Source organism: Camelus ferus, chromosome 9 (assembly GCF_009834535.1).
Source record: "Camelus ferus isolate YT-003-E chromosome 9, BCGSAC_Cfer_1.0, whole genome shotgun sequence".
NCBI lineage: Eukaryota > Metazoa > Chordata > Mammalia > Artiodactyla > Camelidae > Camelus > Camelus ferus.
Window position 1 is genome coordinate 63,287,958 of NC_045704.1, and position 26,950 is coordinate 63,314,907.

The 26,950-nt window shown below is 39.9% G+C and overlaps 1 protein-coding gene across 10 annotated transcripts; it reads right to left on the reverse strand.

Annotated features, from left to right (window-relative positions):
* Positions 1–525: 525 nt before the first annotated feature.
* Positions 526–26,644, reverse strand: LOC102520716 (guanylate-binding protein 5). Of its 10 annotated transcripts, none has more exons than XM_032487007.1 (14): positions 26,450–26,644; positions 23,366–23,573; positions 22,709–22,836; positions 22,092–22,160; positions 21,433–21,542; positions 20,975–21,171; positions 20,359–20,601; positions 19,035–19,315; positions 18,057–18,269; positions 17,173–17,275; positions 16,688–16,878; positions 8,994–9,075; positions 8,452–8,639; positions 526–847 (listed from the first exon to the last, which is right to left on the reverse strand). In XM_032487007.1, the coding sequence occupies exons 2-14, from the start codon at positions 23,553–23,555 to the stop codon at positions 668–670; spliced, it is 2,175 nt and encodes a 724-aa protein (XP_032342898.1). In that variant the 5' UTR covers positions 23,556–23,573; positions 26,450–26,644; the 3' UTR covers positions 526–667. The 10 variants fall into 10 exon arrangements, 8 of the variants coding, with proteins under 8 accessions (XP_032342898.1, XP_032342900.1, XP_032342903.1 ...); XM_032487008.1 differs by lacking the exon at positions 526–847 and adding an exon at positions 4,647–5,267; XM_032487011.1 differs by lacking the exon at positions 526–847 and adding an exon at positions 5,100–5,256.
* Positions 26,645–26,950: the final 306 nt, after the last annotated feature.

The window sequence follows — 26,950 nt, forward strand, 5'->3', positions numbered from 1 at the left end:
AGTTGCCTTTCCGTACATTAGTAATGAAACAACAGAAATTTTTTTCAAAAAAAGTTTTTTGAGGGAAAGATAATTTGCCTTATTCATTTATTTCTTTTTAGAAGAGATACTGGGTGGGGTTTGAACTCATGACCTCGTGCATGCTAACCATATGCTCTACCACTTGAGCTACACCCTCCCCGCAAGAAAGAAATTTTTTTAAAAATCCCATTTATAATTGACTCCAAAAAAAAAGAGAGAACCTTTTCTCTTTCTTTCCAAAACTGAAGTCTCTGTTACCTTGCTTTGGCCTCAGTGAATTTTCCAGGTACTCGTCTGCTGTGATAAGTTGCCCATGTGCTTCCAGGTCAAGGTAGAAATCTCTCAGAGTCCACACTAAGTCTGGACAGATGCTCACAAAGTCAGCTGCATCGTCTATCCCATCAAGATCAGGTGAGGATACTGTTCTGAGCAGACCTGACAGCTCCGTCACATAGCTGAGATGCAATCAAGGAAAACTGTTGCAAATAGGGCTGCGTCTAAGCCGCACCTAGCTCCGCGCCTGCCTGTACTTTTATATGCCCTTTGAGTTGTACCAATTCCTCATTTCATCAGCAAACATAAAGAGTCTTTATCCTGTGTTTTTAACGTTTGTAGTGTTTTCATTTTATGTTTGATTCACAAGGACTCATGAACACAGACGGTGAACAGAGGCGTTCTCTCTGGCTTTGGTGCCGTCCTGAACCACAAAAGGATACTGCAAGAGGTCGATATCCCTCTGGTCAATTTTGTTCATGGTATTGTATACAAAGGTGCTACTTAGTAGCAGTGCCAGTACAAATATCTGGGTGTCATTCTTCTTGTCACCCTAGAGGTCAGAACAAATCTCAGTCATGTCTCATGGCATTGCCATATGGACAATTATTAAAAACGGGCCCCTGAGCTACAAGTGCGAAACAAGATAAACAAAAATGGTTGTGAGAAACATGTGAACTTTGAATAGTTCCATCATTAGCATTGATCATTTTATACAAAGCCATATACTGTTAACTTACCAGTCCCTCTCACAACTGGTTAGGTATTTGTAAAATGGATAGTCAAAGTGTATTAGGCACATGCTTTCTATGCCCAAATGGTCAGCTCCTTGACCCAGCCCCTCCAGACACCTGACCAGAGCTGAGGTAATTCTTTTGTAAATAAATACTTTCAGTTAGGAATTCTATAGTCTATTCTTTCAAGTGAAAAGTTAGCATCTAAGCAGCAGGCTACTGACAGATTAATAGAGTGGAAGGAATAACAAAAAGAAAAAAAAAAAACGTATTTCCATAACTCTAAAAATCACCTGCAAAGGTAGATGTGTAACTCTCACATCTTCAATTCGAGGGGAAGAGATTAAAGAAATGATTTTACTCCTTCATGTATTTAACAATTACTTAGAAATTTTCTCCTATGTACTGGGCACTTATTCTAAGCATCTAGCAATAGCCAGCAAAAAATGTATTAGGAGAAAATAAACTTCAGCAAATTCATCAAAGCTGAAGTTTTATGGAATCACATTATTATCTTTTCTGTCATGACCTATCCAACTCTTGACCTCTTCATTATCTTTCATAAATCTTTCTCTTAAGCAGAATTAGTTCCTGTTTTACCCAAAGAGCCTTAAGTAAACGTGGGTTGCTGGTTTTCTAACCCTTTTGGTATTTTCTGATTAAAACAGCTGAATCCCCTGAAAGATTATGCCTCAAGGACTAGACGTGAGGGTGAGGACAATGCAGGTCACGGTGACTTCTTGGAGAAGAAGAGTTTTGCCTGAACCCTGATCCCTTCTACAAGGTGATGCAGCTGAGATATTGCCAAGGACACCTACTGAGACTGCAGACCTTTGGGTATCACCAGTTGGGGAGACATGGATGCCTGAGCTCTTATCTCAATGGCTTTTGGTTGGGGACATCGAGTGGGTTGCTGAGTCCCAACCTCATGATATTCTCAAGGACCAGAATGGAGACCTCGTGACTCTATTGACAAGAGAAGGGAGGAAAGCTGCCCTAATGCTCAGACAATGATTCCTTAGACATTATTTCAGTGAGAAATTGAGCCTTGGATGAAAAGTACGATTTTTATCTCAGGAAAAGTACCCTCATCTAAGTGAAGGACAAGGATGGACTTGAGAGATTTGCATGACTAAGATACTTTCTTTCATATTTAACCCTCACAAATGAACTGTGAGTCAAAAATGAGTGACATCATTCATAAATATTTGTCATAAGAAACTCAAACTAAAAACATGGTGAGTCCACCCTTTCCTTAGGAACAACTTTTTAGCAAGCCTCAATTAGCCTTCATGTCCTTGCAGTCCCATTTTCTAGAAATTGCAGTCTTCATTAATCCTGCCTCCTTTCTATTAGGATCTTAAAAATATACCCTTTGTTTTTAGAGTTCCTTGAAGTATCTGTCATAATGAGCATATATAAAAGTGGGCAACTTTAGGGTCAAAGATTATTTATTCTTTCAAGGAATATTCCTCTGTTACACATTAAGAGCTGGATGGGAAAATTAGAGCTGAGGTTACAATGATAGAGATAAACCAGTCCCTGGTAGAAGGTGTCATCAGGGAGACAGGAGTACATTGACCATTTTTATTTTCAGAATCACATGGTAGGTTCAATGGGAGCACAAAAGAGGACCACCCCACCCAGTTTAGGGGAGTCAGGAAATCCAAGATTTCAAGGAGAAACTAGTTAGGTAAAATAAAGGTAAGGATCTATAACACAGGATGTTTGATGAAGTGAAGGCTGAATATTGTGTACACATACCTAGAATAAAGAGATAACATATCAAGATTTTGCAATAGGAAATAGTTCCTTAGATAAATAACGTACAATGCAAACATTAGTCAAGTGACAGGGAATTCCAAAAACACTGAGAAGCACTGCAGACAGATGGCACATATAACTCCTTAAAACTCTAATTTGTGGTTGGAAAGCAGAAGACACACAAGCAGGCATTTCAGTCATAAAGTATGATTTTTATATGATTTCAGTATCATAAAGTATGATACTTTATACTTTGTTAGTGACTGTAAGGCGGTAGAAATGAGCTCCATAGTACAAATAAGATTAGGATATAAATTTTTTTTTTCAGGTATCTGGACCACTCCAACAACCTCCTCTTTGAGCTGGCTGATTTTCTGGGAATACAAAGTTCCCTACCATCACCATCACCATCACCATCATCACCATCAAAGTTATCATCATCCTTGTTGCTTCTCTTACACTGCTGAACAAGTATGACATAGTTCCTAAAAATTTCAAAAGATACAAAGGTTTATACAAAATAAAGTAGTATTCCTCTCATTCCTGATCTCAGAAACCTAGCTTCCTCTAGAAGCAACCAATTTTCTAGTTGCCCATGCATCACTCCAGAGATTGTCTAAGTGTATACATATATGTATATACGAATTGCATCTCTTTTTGCAGAAATAGCGCACTATTCCTATTGGTCAACATCCTACTTTTCACACATCACAACGTATCTAGTAAATTGTTCTACACTTGATCTTAGCCAAAAGGCCGAGAAGCTCTAGTAAATTGTTCTGCATCGTTACAAATGAAACGCTGTCTCCCAATCTGCTGGATACATAACATTCCATTGTATGAGTATGCTAAAAGTCATGTTGGCAATCCCATACAGATGGCCATGTAAGTAGTTTTCAATCGTTAACATTATAACCAGTGCTGCAGTGGACATCATTTCTGTGAGTGTGTGTGTGTCCTAAAATAGAACCTGTTGGGCCAAAGTTAACATAGGCATTTAGTAAGTATTAGACATGATTTTCAGTAGATATTGTACCATTTGTACTCCCATAAAAGTACATGTTTTCAAAAACACTGAGAACACAGTTTGATGGCTTGTGAAGGGAAACACTGTATCTCATAGTTTTAGTTTCATTCCTCTTACTTTGAGTGACTTGGGTATTTCAGTTTTCTATAAGCTGTCTACTCAACCCATTTCTATTGACTTGAGGCTCTTTATGATACATACGATGATGAGACTGACGCGCTGCCCACTGCACTAAGAAGGCGTTTCTTTATGATACATAACTGGTATAAATTAGCTCTCTTCTGTGATATAAATTGAGGTTATCTTTTTGTTTCCTGAGTTTCTTTATGCTCTGATACCGCAACAAATTTACATTTATTTTTATGTAGTTTTGTCAGTATTTTTATGCCTTTGAGTTGTATGTCACTTAAAAATAAATTCAATGTTCCAAGTTAACATAATAACTATCTTACTTTTATTGTTTTTATGGCATTTTTTTTAATGTTAGATCTAAAGTCAAAGTGGAATTTATTTGTGCAAGGTTTATCAGAGATCTAGTCACCCTTTATTCTATGACTCTCCAGCTGGCTGACAACACTTACTGTACTGTTTATATTTTCTCACTGATTGTAAATAATACTTTTCATATACACTTAATCAGGTATGTTGTTGGTTCTATTTTTAGACTATGTAGCATTTTCTTTTGCTATGTTTTTATGTTTCTGCCTCAGTGACACGTCCTAATTGCTGTAGTTCTATAAATTTCATTGCACCTCTTCAGATTGTCTTGGCTCTTTAATTTTTTTTGATTAGCTCCACTTCAAATTTGCAATCAGCCTTTTTTTTCCCAGGTTTTAAAACTTTGTACTTGCATATTAAAAATTGTGCATTCCAATAATTAAAATCATTTGAACAACAAAAAAATGGCAGTCTGATTAAACTGCGTTTTACAGCCTGCAGGGCCTCTTGGATCACCTTACATTTCACTCTAGATTTCACTGTTGACCCACCCAGCTTCCTCCTTCACCAACGTGCAAGTTCTTTTCCTTCCCTGCCTGCCAGACAGGCAGATGGGAGAGGCAGGCGCGGCCTTCGTTGTCAGTAGTTCACCATTTTTGATGAGAAAAGGGGCAGCACAGTCATTTCAACTTGATCCAACCTCTTTGCATTTTACAAAGTTGAACGGCTAAAAGAAGTAAAATAAGAAGGCAATGCTTGTGGAATGTACAGTGTACACTGGCGGTGCACGTCTCATCACGACTCGCGTGCTTGCTTCTCCTGTTCAATCGTCTCTTTGGAAGGCAGTGGATTTTTCTCTTGCGTTTCTGTCTTCTTCAATTTCAACTTATCAACTTTCTCAATCTCAGCCATATCGGGTTTGTCAGACATGGTGGCAGAGGAAGCGGAGCAAGGAGCGAGCGAGCTGAGTCCGGTCTACTCAGTGGCACCGCCAAACGCCTGCAATCAGACTTTTTGAAATTTTAACTCAAAACACATAAAATTTACAGGTGAACTAAGAGATATTTGTTTTACACAGGGAATTGGCCCTTCGTTCAAGAACACACTATACATATTCCATTTGTATAATTATTCATGTGTGACTTTCAAGAGCATTTATTAATCATTATAATCTAAGGGGTTTTTTTTAGGATATTTAAAATTTGACCTCTTTATCTTCTAATCAGTCATTTACATTTCCATTTAAATTAAATATCCAGCCACATTTATTCTATTCATTCTTTGCCATTTGTTGATGACATTTTGTAGATGCTGTTTCAACCTGATATAAAGATGTCAAGGAAAACTAAAGTGCTTAAAACCTTTGAAACAAGCCAGCCAAAGACCAGTTGAAAACTTGTAAACAGTACCAGAAGTTATTGGCAAGAAAAAAACCGGAGACTTTAGTGATCCCATGTATTTTACTGGCTCCTCAAAAGTGACCAGCAAAAAGCCTGTGATATATATTCTTCATCATTGTTTTCTGGGTCTCTGAAGTGCAGTCATTTCAGTATTTTGCTTGCTCTCATTATTATTGTTCATTTTGGCCTAAAAAGGTATATAATGTGTTAGAAAAGATAAACTTTTGAAAATCCCAGTGTTTTTAAACTTAGGTCTTCCATTAACAATTTATAAAATTGTCTGTTTTCCTTTTAAAGAGTTATTTCTTATCAAATCATGAGAAGATATTATTTACATCAGGAATAGGTTGTGGTTTAGGCTTGGAAGGTGAGAGGACGCACAGCACAACCTCGTTCACACTCACCCATCACTAGGGTTTGGCCAGGTGGCTAACCAGGCACGAGGACTTCTGCTATAATAAGACATTCCAGCCACATTCATGCTACTTGGGTGAGAGCCTTCCCTCTGAACAGTACAAATTCTCATACACCTTAGAAATACTATGAACTCCCATGCTTACCTAGAAATCTAATATAAATACTTCCAGATGGGATAAGAGAGAATTCCTGGAGAGGGGCTTCAGGATGGTGGAACAGAAGTATGTAGAGCTCACCCTCTCCCACAGATACATAAAAAAATACATCTACATGTGGAAGAGTTCTCACAGAATACCTACTGAACTTTGGCAGAAGATCTTATACAGAGGAACTACAAGGGAAACCATCCCGAAACCACACAGGATTAAAAAAAGAGAGAAAGGAAATAGGAAAAAGACCTGCTTCCTGGGGAGGCAGGGTGAAAGAGGGAAAGTGCCCTAACCTGGGAAGACCCCTATCCAGGGGAGCGGTAAGCTGGGACAGAATGGGAGCTTCAGAGGCACGGAGGAGAGCACAGGAGCCACTCTGCAGATAGAATAGAGAGAAACCAGGACAAAGGGTATGTGAGGTCCCTAGCCCAAGATGTGAGCCAGCTGGTGCGTGCTGGAGCCCAGGCTTCGGAGGATGGATCCAGGGAAAGAACTAGGGTTGACTGCACAGGGGCATCTTCAGTGGGTGGTGTGTGGTACAGGTTGAGGTGAGGAGCGTGTGCAAAAGAGCCTGGGTCTGCCATAGGAATCTCCACCACTGGTCCACATGAACAGAGGGGTGCAACACTGCCTACAGGGTGTGGCTTGGACTTAGAGTCTCCACTGTTAACTCGCTGTCATGAAGGGAGGGAGGAGAGGGACACTGTCATAGCAAATGCCTTCACAGCAGGCCAACAAGGTGTTCCTTGGCAGTAAAGCCCCCATAAAGGGTGATAGTTGACACCACAGAGGGCACTTCTCAGTGGACACCTCCTGCATAGGAATACTCAGCAGCTCCTCTCCTAGCAGATGTGTTCCAGTCCTGCTTACCATGCATAGCAGCTCAGAAGTGGATCTGGGGGCTTAGACTCTAACAGGAGGTCAGACTCAGCCTCCCACATGGCTACAAAAACCAAGAGCAAAGAGGAGGCCCTGCTTAACATTCAATACAGGCTTCGGAAAACACAACACCAACACATCCCCAATCAAGGGGGTAACAGCCAGCACACGTGGAGGAAAGATAAGGTAGCTATTCATACTGGGAGAAAATGTTTGCAAACAATATGACCAGCAATGGCTTAATTTCCATAATATACAAACAGCTCATACAACTCAATAACAAAAAAAAACAACAAACAACTCAATACGAAAATGGACAGAAGACCGAAACAAATATTTCTCCAGTGAAAACATACAAATGGCCGATAGGCACATGAAAAAAATGCTCAATATTGCTAATTATCAGAGAAATGTAAATAAAAAATACAATGAGAAAAATACCATATGATATCACTTATATGTGGAATGAAAAAAGAAGGACACAAATGAACTCATTTATAAAACAGAAAGAGACTCACAGGCATAGAAAACAAATCTATGGTTACCAGAGTGGAAAAGGTGTGTGGGGGTGGATAACTTGGAGCTTGGGATTTGCAGATACTACTACATTTAAAATAGACAAACAACAAGGTCCTAATGTATAGCACTAAAAGCTATATTCACTACATTGCAATGGCATATAATGAAAAAGAATATGAAAAAAATTATATGTATATGTATAGAAGAATCACTAAGGTGTACCTCAGAAATTAACACAATATTATAAATCAAGTGTACTTCAATAAAAAAAAGAGAGAGAGGATTTCCCCTGTGCTGTGTGCTGACTCACACAGGTTATCCTTACCAGGAGACAACTGCATCCGGATTAGGAGATGTCAGCCCCTCTTATTTCTAAGTCTTTGTGTATTTGATGCTTTTAGGTCTGTAAGGACCTACCTTAGGGTCTTAGGGTGGTAGTAGCGTTCCTAGTAACTGGCAGTAATTTTGGTCAATTGAACCAATTCCTGCTTATATTAGACACAGCTGGAATAACTACTTGATAATCCTGGAAACCCCATTTAATACCGGCTACCAGAGGTTATCCAGGAATCCATCAAAACAGCAGCACAAGCCCTGAGAAAGTTATTTATATCTTATAAATGCTTGAAAGTACCAAGGTCCTCCTGGATGGTCCAGAAGCTCACTCAACTGCCTGGACACAAATCACTAAAAAATCAAGGCTTCTAGTGAGTTAAAGCATTAAATTATTGGTGCTTCCCCCTGTGACTTTGCTTTAATTTTCATCCATAGCTTCTTGAGGCTCCAGAGCTTTGTTCCACAGTCACTGCCCAGACCCAGACCAGACTTACCTTGAGCATCTTAATCCTCTCATTCATCTCCTTCAAAAGGCTCTCTCTCACTCTTATCTCCTCTGTCATTTTGGCTTTAAATTCCATGAAAGCTCTCGTTAGGTTCTCACATTTTTTCAGCAGCTTTTTAACCTTTTGCTCATGAAGTTTCTTTTCCTTTTCAGATGACTCTCTTTTGGCTTTCTCTTCTGCTCCAGGTAGATTTTAGAGAAAAAAGAAAACAAGAGTCAGCCCTGAGAGCTACAAACCCCATTCCTTAGCTGTCTATGTTTTCAGTGACCAAACTGTCTTGAAAAAGCAGATGGAAATGACTAGGTTTGCCTATGATCACATATCAAGGGAAACTGTTAGAACCTGCTGGGAAAGGCCTTTCCTGACTGGCTGGACCTACAAACACAACTTGCATTTATTTTCAGATTAAGCAGAGTGTGTTCACGGGAAGAGAAGAAGCTCCTTAGTTCTGGAAGTGCCTGCTGTGAGGGTTCTCAGAGGGCACTGCAGGAACTTCCCCATCCCACTGTGAGCTGAACCCTTCCCTGTACCTGCTAAGGTCTTTTCTGCAACACGAAGGAACTCATTTATCTTCATGCAGATTTCTAGTTCCTCTGTTATCTTCCATAAGATCTGGAGACCACAAAAGGGCAAAGATATGTCAGGAATTTCAGAGCTGAACTTGTGCTGAAATAGTCTGAGAAAAAGATCTATTCTGAATAACATTCCCTGGTAGCCTTCTACAAATAAAATTTCCAAGATCCTGCCTGCCTCCCTGTTCCTCCAGCCTTCTTGCCAGTGTTGCTCCTTATCACCCATGCTAGCTTTAGCCAGTCAGAAGAACGTGCAGTTTTACAAATATGTAACCTTGGGTGCTTTCAAATTTTTCATATGCTGTTTTTTCTGCTGGCAACGTCCCACCCTGGATAATAAGTACAATTTTTTCAAAATTTATATCACACTCCTCTTCCAGGAAGATTTCCTAAACTGCCTGCCCCATGTTAAATCATTTTTCATTTACATTGGTACATTTGTATCAATTGTATATTTTAAATGCATGAAAGTTATGGTGCATAAATTATATCTCAAAAAAACTGTTCATAAACTCTCGGCCACCAGCAAACTGGCGGCCAGTGCCATGCTGTAGCCCAAGGGAGAATGCATCTTGGCATGAGGCAGAGGTGTGTAGAGCTGAGTGCTGTAAGAAGCCAGTTTCTGGCCTCAACATCTTCCTCTCTGAGGAGAGCAGCCAAAATAGTAGAGTAGAAAGAATTTGAGTTCACCTCCTCTCATGAGCACATCAAAATCGCCACTAACTGCAGAACCACCATTGATGAAAAGGACAGGAAACTATCACAAAAGACCTTCAATTAAAGGTATAAAGAAGGAAGACAACAATATGGATAAGAAAGGCAGACTTGCAATAAAATCAAATCCTATACCCCTCAGTGGACAATCCACAAAATAGAGAATGATTATATTGCAGAGCTTCTCCCACATGAGGGAGAGTTCTGAGCCCCATGTCAGGCTCCCCAGCCCAGGTGTCCAGTATCAGGAAGAGGAGCCGCAAGAGCATTTGGTTTTGCAAGTCAGTAGGGCTTAACTGCAGGAGTGCCACAGGAATGGAGGAAATAGAGACCTCACTCTTAAAACACAAATTTTCACATGCACTGGGACCAAGAACAAAAGCCGTAATTTCATAGAAGCCTAGGTCAGACCTACCTGCTCATCTTGGAGGTTCTGCTGGAGAGGTGGGGAGTTGTTTAGACTCACAGTGGAGACATAGAAACCGGTAGAGGATATATCAGGGGGTATTCATTTGCATGAACTCTCCTGGTGGCTAACATCTTGGATCATTAGCACCAAGCCTGGCCCCACCCAACAGCCTGTAAGCTCCATGCTGGAACACTTCAGGCCAAACAACACATCCCCACCCATCAGCAAGCAGGCTGCTTAAAGCCTTCTTCACCTCACAGCTGCGTTTAGACTTGCTCCTAGATACAGCCCTACCCACCAGTAGGCAGTCACTGGCCCCTCCCACCAGGAATCCTGCACAAGCAGCTGGACCAACCTCATCCACCAGGAGGCAGATACCAGAAGCAAGAAAACTACAATCCCACTGCCTGTGCAATAATTTTGCAAACACAGACTGAATCATACTCTGGGACCAGATGGCCCCAGGCCCTTGTGTGACAATAGGGTAGTGCACTGCCAAAATACAGAGGATGTCTCCTACATCGGGCCACTTCTCCAAGGTCAAGAAGTGTAACTAACCTACCACATATATAAAAACAGAAATAGAAATTTAAACAAAAATGAGGCAACAGAGGAATATGTTCTTGACAAAAAAAAAAAAAAAAAAAGATAAAACCCCAGAAGAACTAAGTGATGTGAAGATAAGCAATCTACCTGAGAATGAGTTCAGAGTAATAATCATAGAGATAATCAAAGAACTTGAGAGCAGAATGGATGCACAGGGCAAGAAGTGAGCAGCTCTTAACAAAGAGTTGGAAAATATAAAGTACAGCCAAACAGAGTTAAAGAATACAATAACTGAAATGAAAAATACCAGAGAAGAAATCAATAAAAGACTAAATGAGGCAGAATGGATCAGTGAGCTGGAAGACAGAGTAGTGGAAATCAATACTGCAGAGCAGAAAAAAGAATGAAAAAAAAGAGGACAGTTTAAGAGACCTTTGGGACAACAATATTCACATTACAGGGGTCCCAGAAGGAGAAGAGAGAGCGAAAAGGCCTGAGAAAGTATTTGAAGAGATAATAGCTGAGAACTTCCCTAAGTTGGGAAAGGAAACAGTCATCCAAGATCAGAAAGCACAGAGGGTCCCATAAATCTAAAAGGAACACATCAAGATACATTGTAATTAAAAAGACAAAAATTAAAAATAAAAAGTGAATATTAAAAGCAAAAAGGGAAAAACAGCAAATAACATACAAGAGAACTCCCATAAGACTATCAGCTGATTTTTCAGCAGAAATTCTGCAGGCCAGAAGACAATGGCACAATACATTTAAAGTGATGAAAGGGGAAAACCTACAACCAAGGCTTTCATTCAGATTTGATGGACAAGTCAAAAGCTTTACAGACAATCAAAAGCTAAAAGAATTCAGCACCACCAAACCAACTTTACAACAAATGCTAAAGGAAATTCTCTAGGCAGAAAAGAAAAGACTAAAACTAGAAACAAGAAAATTACAAAGTGGAAAAGCTCATCAGTAAAGCAAATACAGTAAAGGTAGGAAGTCACCCACGCATGAACTATTAGAAAGATTAAAAGATGAAAGTAATAAAATCACCTATATGCAGAATAAGTAGTTAAGGGATGTACAAAACAAGTAGATGTAAAATAGGACATCAAAAGCAGTAATCACGAGCGGAGGAGAGCACAAATGCAAGGTAGTTAACGTGCACTCAAGGGGCTTCAAGAGGGCAGAAAAGAAGGATGTGGATCTCACCTTCTCCCACAATTACAACAAAAATAGATCTACATATGGAACAATTTTCACAGAATATCTGCTGAACTCTAGCAGAAGATCTTATTTAAGTAAAGCTTCAAGAAAAATCTCTATGTAACTGGATAGGACAAAAAAAAGAAAAAGAGAAGAATCAGAACAGGGCTTGTGTCCTGGGGAAGGGGCAGTGAAAGAGGAAAAGTTCCCTCACACCGGGAAGCCCCTTCACCAGTGGAGTGATCAGTTTGGACAGAAAGTGAGCTTCAGTGCTCAGAGAAGAGTGCAAGAACCACTCTGCAGCAGGCAGAATGGAGTGAAACCTGCACAGAGCATACATAGTACTTAACCTGAGATGCGAGCCTGCTGCTGCATGCCAGGACTGGGTGCTGAATCTCGGGCTTCAGAGGACCCAGGGAGAGGACAGAGGTTGACTGTGCAGAGACAGTGTGAAGGGGCTGGAGTGTGGTATGGGCTGAAACTGAGAGTGTGTGCAAAGGAGCCTGGGTCTGCCATTAAAAGCTCCATTGTTGGTGTTCACAAAGTGAGGGGCAGACCCCACCATAGCTGCTTCCTTTTTGGCATCATCACAGGGCATGGCCCTGCCATAAACACCCCACTGTTAACACAGGTTTGCAAAAGAAAAGGAAGGACTCTGCAATAGTGGTCTCCAACTCAGCTTGCTCTGGAAAGGGTGCAATTATTGGCAGGTTTCCCCCAAGCAGAGGTGGGGCTGACATTTGTGCCCATTCCTATGGCCACACAACTTCAGAATCAGGGCTGAAATTATGTTGTCTCCCAAGTGTCTTTGGCAGATTTATACCAGTGGAGCCTTTGTAAACTCAGTGTCTGTGAGACACCTGAGCAGAATACTGGTGCACAGCTGGGAGACGTCTGGTGTTAACAGCTGGCAAGTGCACACGGAAGCAGTGTTGAGGTCAGGACTGACCCTGTAAATCCAGGTGAGCAACTATGCATGACTATAGCAGTTCCTGGTGCCTGACTTCAATGGATCAGCCCTGGTGGCTTTGTGAGTACAGCTGAGGGACACTAGAGCACACTGCTTGCATTCACATGGCTGAGGCAGGGCCCAGGGGAGTGCCAGCAACAGCATATACTTTGTCTTGAACCTGCACAACAAATGACAGACATTACAGAGTGCACTTTCTGGTAGACAGCTCTTGTGAAGGAATACTCAGTTGCTCCTCTCCTGTGGAAGCCCTCCGGTCCAGCCTACATCACACTGCAGCTCAGAAATAGATCTGGGGGCTTCCACTCCAACAGGGCTGTGACAACTGCAGAGCAAAGAGGAGGCCCTGCTTAACATCCAGTGCAGGCTCTGGTCACCACAACACCAACCACATGCCCAATCAAAGGGATAACAGCCAGCACAACACATGGAGGAAAGATGTGGCAGCCATTCATACTAAAAAGTGTGCTCACAACAAAAATATTAGATGCACACAGGCTACACAGGGATGTGCTCACATAAATACAGCTCTTCAAGGCCACAGTAAACAACTGCTACTTCTAAATTCATACAGTCAGAGAAATAGAAGCAAAATTAAGAAGCCGCAGAACCACTCCCAATGAAAAGAACAAGAGAAATTCCCTGAATGAACAATGAAACAGACCTCTCCAGTCTACCAGAGCTTGATTTCATAAAAGGGATAATAAAAATACTGAAGGAATTAATAAAGGCTATCAACAGAAATGCTGGTGCCTGTAACAAGGAACTAGAAACTCCAAAGAAGATCTAGTAACATTAGAAAACTCATTTGCCTGATGAAACTGACAAAGGCTTGATCTCCAGAATACATAAGCAGCTCGTACAACTTAATAAGAAAAAAACAAACAACCCAACCCAAAAATGGGCAGAAGACCTAAACAAGCAATTCTCCAAGGAAGACATACGAATGATCAATAGACACATGAAAAAAAAAATGCTCAATATCACTAATTATCAGAGAAATGCAAATCAAACTACAATGAGGTATCACCTCACACAAGTCAGAATGGCCATCATTCTAAAGTCCACAAATGACAAATGCTGGAGAGGCTGTGGAGAAAAGGGAACCCTCCTGCACTGCTGGTGGGAATGCAGTTTGGTGCAGCCACTATGCAAAACAGGATGGAGATTCCTCAAAAGACTAAGAATAGACTTACTGTATGACCCAGGAATACCGCTCCTGGGCACATATCCAGAAGGAACCTTACTTCAAAAAGACACCTGCATCCCAATGTTCATAGCAGCACTATTTACAATAGCCAATACAAGGAAACAGCCTAAATGTCCATCAACAGATGACTGGATAAAGAAGAGGTGGTATATTTATACAATGGAATACTATTCAGCCATAAAAATTGACAACATAACGCCATTTGCAGCAACACGGATGTCCTGGAGAATGTCATTCTAAGTGAAGTAAGCCAGAAAGAGAAAGAAAAATACATATGAGATCACTCATATGTTGAATCTAAAAAACAAACAAACAAACAAACAAACCAAATGCAAAACAGAAACAGACTCATAGACATAGAATACAAACTTGTGGTTGCCAAGGGGGAGGTGGGTGGGGAGGGATAGACTGGAAGTTCAAAACCTGTAGATACGGACAGGCATATGTAGAATAGAGAAACAAAACTATACTGTACAGCACAGGGAAATATATACAAGATCTTGTGGTAGCTCACAGAGAAAAAAAAATGTGACAATGAATATATGTATGTTCATGTATAACTGAAAAATTGTGCTCTACACTATAATTTGACACAACATTGTAAAATGACTATAACTCAATTAAAAAATGTTAAGAAAAAAAAAAGGAAACTCATTTGCCAATATGAAAGCCAATGTATAGGCAATAAAGAGCAAACTGAATAATGTACAAGAACAAAAAAGTGATCTGGAAGGTAGTATAATGGAAATCACCCAATCAAAACAAGAGCCAGAAAGGCAAATGAAAAAAAATGAAAGTAATATAAGAGACCTATGGGATAATATAAATCATGACAATCTGTGCAAAAGAGGGGTCCTAGAAGGCAAAGAAAAAGAAAAGGGAATCAAAAATATATTTGAAGGAAGTATGGCTGAAAATTTGTCAAACTTGAAGAAGGAAACGAATATCAAGGTACAGGAAGCACAGAATGTCCCAAACGAGATGAATCCAATCAGACCTAAACCAAGACACACTATAGTTAAAACGGCCAAGCTAAAGATAAAGAGTGATTTCTAAAGGCAGCGAAAGAAAAACAGAGTTAGTTACAAGGAAACCCCCGTAAGGCTATCTTGGTTTTTCTACAGAAATGTTGCTTGCCAGAAAAGAGTGGCAAGATATTTTCAAAGTCCTGGAAGAGAAACACTGCAACAAAGGACATTCTCTCCAGCAAGACTATGACTTAGACTAGGAGAGACCACAATATCCTCAGACAAGCAAAAGCTAAAAGAGCACAGCAACACTAACCCTGCCCTAAAGAAACACTGAAACGTCCCCTCTAAACAGAAAACAGGCAAGAATCTATAGACAAGAGTAAATCACTATTGGAAATGTGACAATAACTGCAATGAACAGCAAGAGAATAAACATGAAGATGTCAAAGAGGATGTCAAACCATAAAATATGGGAGAGGGGAAAAAGAAAATATATATTTTTTTCTTTTTTTAGAATGTGTCTGAGCCTATATGATTACAAGTGTAAAGCAAGGTATACTAATGGGTTAACATACTTGAAAAACAGAGTAACCACAAATAAAAAACATACAATAGACACATAAAAACAAACAAAAAAAGAACTGAAGCATAATACAAAAGAAAATTGTATAGAAAAACAAAAAGAGAAAGAAGCGAACAAACAACAAATACAAAATCAACTGGAAAACAATGTTTAAAATGGTAATAAATGTATATTACCTTAAATGCCAGTGGACTAAAAGCTCCAATCAAAATACAGAGTGGCAGGTTGGATACAAAAGTAAGAGTCTACAATATACCGCTTAAAAGAGATCCACTTTAGGGTGAAGACACACATAGTTTGAAAATGAGGGGATGGAAAAAGTTATTTCACGCAAATAGGAATAACAAGAAAGATGGGGTAGCAATATTCATATCAAATAAGACAGACTTTAAGAAAAAGGCCATAAAAAAGATTTTTAAAAAGACACTATATAATGATAAAGGGATCAACACAAGAAAAGTCTATTATATTCGTCAACATATATTAACCCAATATAGGAGCACCTAAATACATGAAACAAACACTAACAGACATAAAAGGAGAAATTGATGAGAATACAGTAATAGTCGGAGACGTTAAACGCTCACAAACATCAAGGGACATATCTTCCAGACAAAGAATCAACAAGGCAACAGAAATCCTAAGTAACACAATAAAACAGTTAGACTTAATTGATATTCTCAGGACATTACACCCCCCCCCCCCCAAAACACAACGTATCTTCTTTTCAAGTGCTTATGAAACAACCTCTAGGATGTTGTTAAACAAATTATAGTGCTTATGTTGTGCAAAGCATCATTCTAAACACAAATATTGACTCATTTATGTCAATACCCTTGCAAAAAGCTATCATTACCATCTCCAAACAATCTATTTATAAGTGGTGGAGCTGAGATTCTTACCTAGGCTGTCTGATTCCAGAGTCCTTGACCTGAGCCACAATGTTACGCTGCCGTTCACACGTTGTCAGTGCTGCATGTTCTCATCAATACAGAGAGGAGAGATAATGATTAAAATCCAGAGATGAAAGAACTGATTAATACCTGGCAATGATGCCTCAGGTCCAGGGCCCTCTGTTGCAATGGATGCTGGAACATCCTGTTTCTCTCCATTTGTCTGACTTGTTCCTGAAGGATTCTCTGCCTCTGCTCCATCATTTGCTGGTACTGCCTTAGAACTGCCACCCACATTCTTTGTTCTTCAGCCTTCAGAACCTCTGCTTTTACATGTGCCTCTAAGAAAAAGGTAAATGACAAACATCTCTAGGATTAAAGTACCCTTCCTTCTGCCCCCACTCTTGTTTGCTATTGCTGCTACTGCATAGACAACATTCCCTGGGGTCATTTTCCTCTCCAGGTAATCATATTCTAGCTGACAGTACATGCCCTATTCAGATACAGACTGAGGACCTAAGAGTGGCACATCTTTGCCAGTCTTGCTCTAGTTTAATGATCCCATGTGAACCAAGCCACATTAATTAAAAATGTGTAGGATTTCTGTCTTGCATCTTTTCCCATTTTCTTCTCACCTTCCATCTCCTTTTCTCTTTCTATAAGAGCCAGGTCTGTCTGCAAAATGCGATCCCTCACAGACTCCTTGGACTGTAGATATTTCTGCAGAGCTTCCTCAGCCTAGGAACGCCAACAGATGCAGTTAGAAGTAGGAAATAATTAGAAATGTTGTAGACCTCTTTATTTCTTTTTCTTCCTAGCACCCTTTCCTCCCTGCAAGTGCTCAGCCTATATTTAGTGAAACTGTCAATGAAGCCTCTTCTGTTGAGAGGTGGGCACATGCTCTGGGCTGGCCTATCAGAGCATCCAAGGCCACTAGACGCAAAAGATTTGGGTACAGACAGAAACATACTGCAACTTGGGTGTTTTAAAGACTGATATGGATACTGGAAAGATGCTTTCTCTCTCCTGAGACCGAGGCCACAAAGGACTAGTTAAGCTGGGAGCTGTTGGTGTCATCTTTGCTGCCATGCAGGGTGAGCCTGCCTGAGAATGAAGCCAATGGTGAGGAAAACAGAACAGAAAGCTGCAGGTGGGATTGGAAAGAAAGAAGGAAAGGGGGGAACTGATTGCATTATTACATGGCATAGACTGCTTATATTAAGCCCTTGACATACCTACACTTACAACTAAATTTAAGCGCTTTACTTTTAGCTTATGTGAGCCAGTGAATTATTTTCTTAAGTCAGTTCAGTTATTGGGATTCTGTCCTGTATAACTGAAAAAGTCCCTTTGTTGCAGCAAATGTTGATGGTTGCAGTAAGAGTCTGGCAATTATGGTGATAGCATTTAGTTCTTTCTGTCTGTGATCATAGATCTTTGAAAGAAGACCCCCAACAGTTTAATTACTTACTTAAGTTAATTATACAATAAATTAATTAATACATGAAACTGGGGATACCTGTATTCCTTTCCTGGGCTCCTGATAGTACTTTGCCTTCAGCTCTTCTGTCTTCTGAACGTAGAGACGATGCCCCCCTGCTGTTAAATAAATCCCCCGCTTCACATCTCCTTCCAGAGGATGAAAAATATCCTGAAGTAAAGCTGAGCAACGGTCCAGGGACGCCTCCGAGTTCCGTTTATGGAAGTCATCCTGTCTGGCTTCTAGCAGGGTCTTCAAAGGGACAAAGGCCCATGGAAAGGGTGTTAGCAACACTTCAGTTCTTCTAGAAGTGACTCACAAAAGGAATATCTCTATCTTTCTGGAAGTTTTAGAGGACTACAAGCAATAATATATCCTCCCTAGCAAACCTAGAAGTTTCAAGGATGATACACTATAGAAAAATGACCTGACTTCTGTTTGAAGTATCCCGAAATATCTTTCTTTTCCATTTCTGCTTTGGGTATAATCTTCACACTGCAGATCTCTAGCTTCATGCCCTAATTTTAAATGCAACCTACAGTTTTACAATCATCCTAGTTTCAGTATTATACTAGGCCTGGGATTCCCAATGAGGAGGTAGAATGGAATGACTGGTCAGAATGATGAGTGTGTGCTATTAAACCTGGGGACATAATCTTTTAGTAGATCCATTTGGCAAATCTGTATACTTGATTAATAAAAATGGAAAGGTAATATATTATGAATATAATATTTTAAGGAATAAGATTACTTAAAAAAATTAGTCCATGATTGTAACATGGTAAGTTAAGTTGTTTGTGTGTGAAAGTTTCAGAATCTATAGGGTCCGGAGTGGTTACAGGTTTATTTATTTGTTTTCAGAAAGATAGTGATATCTTGGCCACATAGTGATAGTCATTATCTTCTAGTCTAGTAAGAATTGTTTTTCTTAGTTAAGTCCTCATTTTGCCTTTCATAGCAATGCTTTGCCTTTTATTGCCCCTAAGCTCCATGAACTAGAGCCAAAAAGACAATTACTTCCAGTTTTTTCTGGAAACCTTGGTCCACATCCTTGAAAGAGTTCTTCATGAAGACTTCAATGGCCTCTCTCTCACTGGCCCTGTGCAGGTCCTGCAGCTCCTGGAGGGTTTCTGTGGGAAGCTGCACCTTCTGGAACATCTGCTGGTCATAGTGGGCAATGGCCTTTTGCACTGCAGCTAAGTTCTTAATCTCTGCTAAGGCCAGGACTGCATCCTCCATGCAGGGCAGATCACCACTGCTGATGGCATTGACGTAGGTCAACACCAGGCTCTCTAGACCTTTATAGGAGGAAGAGATGCTTGAATTATTTGCAGAGTCAAAGGACATGCTCTGAAGTGAGTAATTCTGAGAATGCTAATTTAACATATTCAACATTTCTGCACAGTATTCAAGTGGTCCAAATAAATTCCTTTGAGAAATTATGTGACCAAGAAGATATATCTTTCATTTTTTGAGAAAAGAAAGTCTTCAAAGGGGAAAGTTCAAGATCTATGTGAGCATGCACATTTCATCATTTTCTCATAGAGAATGAGCAAATGTTTATATAAAGTTATGTGTATTCCTCTGATTAGAATACTATGACCTTTTGCCTTTGACTCTTCCCTTTCTTTCTCTCTACTGCGGGTTTCTGTTCCCTTCAGAGTTCCCTTTTCTCTTCCACTTCAACATGTAAAGCTGGTATGAGTGTTACCCTCATCAGAAAAAACACAAAGTAGGCAAATTAGACCAGATCACCGTACTCTTTGTTGCAACGTTCCTGTTTGTCTTCATTGTCCTTTGTACACTTTCGTTCCCTCTAGAGCGCAGCAATAATTTATAGAGTTCTGAAACATACAGTATTTAGGAACAACTGAATCAAGAAGTCTGTCTAGACTTCTTTAAGGTTTCTAGGCACACTTGGCATCTATTTGCTTAATGTTTGTATCAGGTACATTCCATTTCTACAGAAAATGTTTGTGTCTTCTTCTTCTTCCTCTCAAAGGCTGTGACACACAGTAAGTATCCACCATTTTGGTGTAAGAAATGCTGCCAACTGCCATGTGGGTCAGTCAGGTTCAACACTGGACCACTTACAGGTAGAACTTTTTAAACTTGACCTTTTCTTCCGATTACATTCCTATTTTATCTTACTTTGGAGGCACTGCTAAAAAGCACTAGAAATACTTTTGTGACTGACTGAAATTTAATCAATATAACACATATGATTTTCTTGGAAGTAGCTAACAATGCATTTCCAGCATTGACAGTGGAAGGGGAAAGTTACAACAGTGCTCCCATTCTCTATTTTGAGTTAAAAGAAAATCCTTAAAAAGGTACTCACGAGATCCATTAACCTTAATGCCTCCCAAAAGAGTTTTAGCATTAGAATGGCTGAAGATGTAGGAACAGAAATCTGCCACTTGTTGTACAAATTCAGGATCCAGGTCGTCATCACGCAGTGTCTCAAGCTGGGCAAGCTTCTTTCGAAGAGTGGGTAAATAAAAAATAAAGCATTTCTTCACTGTAAAGAATTTCTGTATACACAGACGGGGCAAATTAAAATTTTGAAGACCTTGATCCGTGCCTGAGGAAGGAAAAAGAGCATTTATTTATATAAGAGTAATATTCATTTTAGTGCATTTCCCACAAATAAATGTGCCTTCTACCAGATCTTATTTGTTTCACTGTATCTTTACAAACCCTAAGCAAAAAGTTAAAATGGGGATCAATCAGGAAATCAAAATGGAAAATGAAAAAGTAATTTGCTTCAAGAAGAGGTGGGCACACAATTTAATACTGAATCTATTAGTTCACTTTAAGTTAATAGTATTAATTATTTATTTGGTAGTTTAGTCCGTTTTAGTCAATATAGGAAATTATAAATTTAACCAGAAACACACAGGAGGTAAATCTTGTGTTACTTTTCTCTCTCTTTCCAAAACTGAAGTCTCTGTTACCTTGCTTTGGCCTCAGTGAATTTTCCAGGTACTCGTCTGCTGTGATAAGTTGCCCATGTGCTTCCAGGTCAAGGTAGAAATCTCTCAGAGTCCACACTAAGTCTGGACAGATGCTCACAAAGTCAGCTGCATCTTCTATCCCATCAAGATCAGGTGAGGATACTGTTCTGAGCAGACCTGACAGCTCCGTCACATAGCTGAGATGCAATCAAGGAAAACTGTTGCAAATAGGGCTGCGTCTAAGCCGCACCTAGCTCCGCGCCTGCCTGTACTTTTATATGCCCTTTGAGTTGTACCAATTCCTCATTTCATCAGCAAACATAAAGAGTCTTTATCCTGTGTTTTTAACGTTTGTAGTGTTTTCATTTTATGTTTGATTCACAAGGACTCATGAACACAGACGGTGAACAGAGGCGTTCTCTCTGGCTTTGGTGCCGTCCTGAACCACAAAAGGATACTGCAAGAGGTCGATATCCCTCTGGTCAATTTTGTTCATGGTATTGTATACAAAGGTGCTACTTAGTAGCAGTGCCAGTACAAATATCTGGGTGTCATTCTTCTTGTCACCCTAGAGGTCAGAACAAATCTCAGTCATGTCTCATGGCATTGCCATATGGACAATTATTAAAAACGGGCCCCTGAGCTACAAGTGCGAAACAAGATAAACAAAAATGGTTGTGAGAAACATGTGAACTTTGAATAGTTCCATCATTAGCATTGATCATTTTATACAAAGCCATATACTGTTAACTTACCAGTCCCTCTCATAACTGGTATTTTCAAAATGGATAGTCAAATTTAGTGAAGATAACCAGAGTACTTAAAATCAAGATTTCCTATTGTGTAAAACAAAGTTGGCCTGTATACGTAAAACATACATCAATTTTACAGTGTAATTTTTCCACACAGGGCAGTTCACATTACTGATCTTATCTAATATTCAAAACGACGCTGTGAGAGAAGTTTTTACATACTATCTCCACATTACAGATGAAGAAACGAAAGCAAAAACGGGTTGACCATTTTGAATTGTAGTAAATCAAAAGCAAAATGAAGACATAAAAAACAGGAGAAGTTCAAGGGAAAGATCCAGTTTCGTGCTCGAACCAGCTCCTACCGATTCACATTGTGCACATCGACTCCGAGCCTTGAGTCTGGCGACTTCTCTTTGGCAGCCTGCATTCAGCTGTGATGGGAGTATTTAGAAAACTGGCAAGTGCTGCAAATCGAGGCTTTTTCCCCAGGGGGCCGGTTGTTCTACACTTCCCAGCACAGAATGGAAAAGCCCCGTTTATCTCCTGTGCAAGTAACAAAATGGACAAGAAAAAAGGGGAAATCGAAGATTTGAGGAGACTTAATGTTTCTTATCAAAGTCTGAGAGCTCCAAGTTCCAGGGTCCTGATTTGGACTCAAGTCCTGGTAACCCAGCGCTCACTGCTAATCTCCATCCTCTGCAGGTTCAGACTTGTGACAGTGATTTTGTTTGCACCATCTTTCTGCATTTCGGTTAACTGTCTAGCTCTTTGTTAGCCTCCCAATCATGATTCTGGTATATCCATATATTTTTCTTACTTCAGGTTTCTGAACTTTGCCTTTTAAAAGTAGAAGGGGAAAATAAGGTGGAAAATAAAATAAAGTGGAAGTACAAAAAAAAAAAAAAAAAAAGGAAATCTCCCTGCGTAACGAACATTGAAAGATGAGGAGGTTGATTAAAAAGGAACCCTAGTCCCTTACCTTCTCTACGTCACCAAGTCCCTCGGTGTCAAGAAGAACCAGGGTGTGGTCTGGCTTCTTGGGGTGAGGCACACACCACATCCAGATGCCCTTGGTGTGAGGCTGCACTGTGGATCTGATAGAGAAGCCTGCAGGGGGAGTGCAGAGGCTGTAACAGATGAGTGGGTTTGGAAATTGGACCCTTTCTTGACAACTGAGCCAGAGTTTGAGGAAAGCAACAAGGGAAGATGGCAGAAAATATAAGCGGCATTGGTCTGAATTATCGTAGAGGGATGAGATAAAGGAATATGAAGTACCATAGATTGGAAATTGTATGGATTGTTAATAAGAATACTACGCTACTAAAATTTTAATTGTTTGTAGTTACAAGTGTAGAAGTCATTTCATTGATGTCTTACTTCTTATAATTGGAAAGTAGTATGATTTTTCCAAGAAGAGACTAAGAAAAAAATTAAAAAGAGGTGATATGTTAGAGACAGACTTCTTACACTTTATCTCCCAGGAGATAATTAGCCAGCTATGGCCCAAACATTCGCTTTCCCTATTCCCCCACCCCCACCCCAGTCTAACTTCCTCTCCTCCCGTCGTCGTCCTCAACGCTGGGAGTGTGGGTGGACAGGAGGGACTCAGGGGGCTCTGCTGTTGTCGGTCACTCACCCTTGCTCTTCCCAGCCAGCCTGTTCATCAGGTAGGATTTGCCTGTGCGGCAGAGGCCCACGATGGCCACCACCACCACAGGCTGCGTGATGGCAGACAGGATGGTCAGAGCTTTTGGATTAGCCACCAGCCGCCCATTAGTGTTCTTAACGAGGCACAAGGGTTCTGGCATGTGGATCACTGGGGCCATGTCCGGGTGTCACCTGATCTGCAGGGGAAGAGAGGGGATAGGTTGAAATTTTTAGTTTTTAACCAGAGAAAAGTCACTTTGCTTCCTCAATTTGCAGACATACTACTCCCCAGCATGGTCTAAGTTTCTGAAGAAATTTTTTTAAAAGACAGCACAGAGGGTCAGGGTAAAATAAGTCCTAGGCCTTCCGGAGTTCTGCTGTAGGCCACCCCACTGGTTCTGAATTATTTGATGGGTGTGTGGAGAACCATTTTCTGATCCACTGCTAGTCTGAGTCTGACTCTTCCCCATTGGTGTTTGGCTGGCTTCTGTGCCTCACTTTTGGTCTCCCTGAATCCCCAGATTGAATCTTTATGATCACTATTTGTTATATTACACTTCTTGCTTTTACCCAATATCAGCTTGATTTTCTCCAATTTAGGGCTATGTCCAGTCACAGTGTATTATACTAAATCCTGCCAGGTCATTATGTAGCATTATCTAACAAATAGTTGCTTACTTCTTAAAGCTTTAATTTATAGTTATATATATATACATACACACACACATATATATGTGACTATTAATGTGCATTATTCAATCAAAATTTTAATGAAAACAATTATTTTATAAATGGGAAAGTGAGTGAAAATACCTTCATAAATAGTATATAACCATTTATTTTCTAATTTCTAGGTGTCAATTCTTGTAACCTAAGGAGTCCCTGATAAAACATTTGAAAGCTATCTGAGATTTAAACAAATGCTTGCTTTTCTGCCTTGCCACGCCGTAAAGAACAATTTTCTTCCATGTTAGAAGTGATTATTTCCAACAGAAGCTAAAAATCCACCATCTGCTTGCCTTTTTTAAACTGAAATATTACAATGAAAAGGTCTGGATTCCCTTGCTAGCAAACTGTAAAAATGGCTTCTTAAAAAATTATAAAGCCCCATACCCTCCCCATCCTCAAAGCCCATGCCCCAGAGATTATCCAGGTGACAGATAAATAAAAACAGAAAGTACCTGGGAGCAGACAATAGATCTACTGCAAATGGCACAGCATGAGGGCATGGGAGCCAGGAAATGTTCAGTCCAAGCCAAATCCAAAAAGAGGGGATTCTACATAATTTTACATTTTCAAATGCCAAGTCTCTTTTCACTCTAGTCCACTTACAATGCAATATTGGCACCGTATGTTTGTTGAATTCTGTGGTCTGATTTGCATATAGCAAGGGTCATAATCATTTTTACGTTAGAAAGATATGGAGACCTGGCACTGATGAGCTACAACAATCAGCTAGACAAACAGAAGATACACAATCTAAACCTATTTGCAGATATTGGGAGTTTATCGACTCCTTAGCTTTGGGATTATATCACTAGTGGGAAAGGAAACTAATTTGTCTGAATTTTCAGACCTCTTAATGAATCCATTAATGCTGTATAACTATATTAATGGAAGTATTTTATATATTGACCCCAGATGTTGTATGTAACATCTGTAATGGCTTTAGGACAGCCCAATCTCCAAAACATCTTTGCATATTCACTGTGTTTGAGCCCCATATTTAACTGTTGCTCTGCCATTATAACTCAGCCTGTGATGTGTGCTCTGAGATGCACTCACCCTAACTCTATTAGAGCCCTATAACTTTTTGTAAGTAAAAACCATGCAAGAATGCATCTGAACACACACACACACACACACACAAATACACATTTTGGCTTTCAAATAGGACAGACATGATTTCTAATCTCAGAGCACCTGGCTGTCTGTGTGACACTGGTATTAAGTGGAATGCCTGGCACTCCACTAAGCCTATCTTCAAAAAAAGTTAGTAAATAAATATTCATTTATGTCAGTATAACTGCTAGCTTTCAAAACAGAGAGAATGCTTCAGAAAAGGAAAAAAATGTGTAAAGAAGGAAAATGCCAAGAAATATAGAAGAAAAGGCTCAGAAGAGTTACTGATGTTACTGATAGAGTTTCTAGCAGAAAACTTTGTTTTCAGTATTAATGCTACACGGGTTTTGTGTTATTTTTGTTATTGTTGTTTACTTTCACTTTGCTTTGTGCTGTTTTTAGTTTGAGTTTGTAGGAGAAGGGAAAAGCTCTTATTAAGGAGAAAAATGGAAATCAAACAAGGAGATATGTGAAGTATGTACCATGGTAAGAAATCCAAAGAAGGAGAGAGTTCCAACGAGTAAGCAAAATTGGCAGACAGTATTGAGTGGTCAAGGGGGGCAACTGTTGTATTAAGTGATCATAATAGTAGAGTCAATATAGTGGTAGAAACAAGGTCCAACACAAAAGGCCTTATGGAGTGAGTGAGTGTCGAGAAATCAAAACTAATTAATTCAGGGTTTTTTCTAAAGGAAGAAATCTATCTTCAAACAAAGTGCAGGACTATGGCTAAAATATACAGCCTTTTTCTTGAAACCTCTTCATTGTTCATTCTAGGTTTCAACTTTTTTCTTCTCTTGTTTTGTCCTTACCAATGTAAGTAAGCCATATACATTACATCTCATTCATTGCTCTTTCTCATGAAAATAGTATGGTCATAATTCTTGAAAAGTTCAAGCTGCAATTTGAAGGAACTTAATTGGGCTTTATCAAAGACGAAGGTAACTTCAGTGGCAATTATGATCCCCATAGACCTTAGGGTGGCAAAGGAAGAAAAATAGTGTGAAGACAATTCAAATCCTCAGTCCCTGCACATGCTTGTGTCTAACTCAGCCACAAGAAAATGGAACTAGCGCTTAATGAATTCTGCTCCCTGTCTGCCCCACACCACAGTTTAGCCTTTAATGAGGTGTTACAGTCCACGTCAAGCTCAGCAGCACTGTATCATAAGCAGACTTGTTAAGACTTCCTGATCCTCGCAAATGTGTTTCCACCCTTGCCCCAGTCTTACCTTAACTATAAAATCAGGAGCAGGAATCTTTTAGAGCTGGTAAGGAAGATGCTTCGATGAGAGCTTGGTAAGAGTTCTAACTCTGTTCCTTAGTTTAGCTGTGTTGGTTTCTGATACACTATTTTCTTTTCCAGTCCCAGGGATTTCTTTTCTCTCCATGCCACTCCACTCCCTGCCAGAAGGCAGAGGATTAGAAAAGGAAACAGAAACCAAAAGTGGAAAGGGTTTATGAAACAAACGTCACTGCAGGAAACTGAAACCACACGCCAAACTCAATGACTAGAAGATTCTAAAGGGCATTTCCTGGTGGGTGGGCTGGCTGTTATTCGGCTGATTTCCCAGAAACTGCACATGGTTGATGGAAGAGAACTTTGAACCCATTTGCACTTTTTCTACTCCAAACTGTCCTCAGGGGCTGTAAGAAACCATAATAAGCCCAATATTAACAGTGACTATAACCCCAAAGTATGTCTGAATTATGTGACTATACCACTTTTGTTT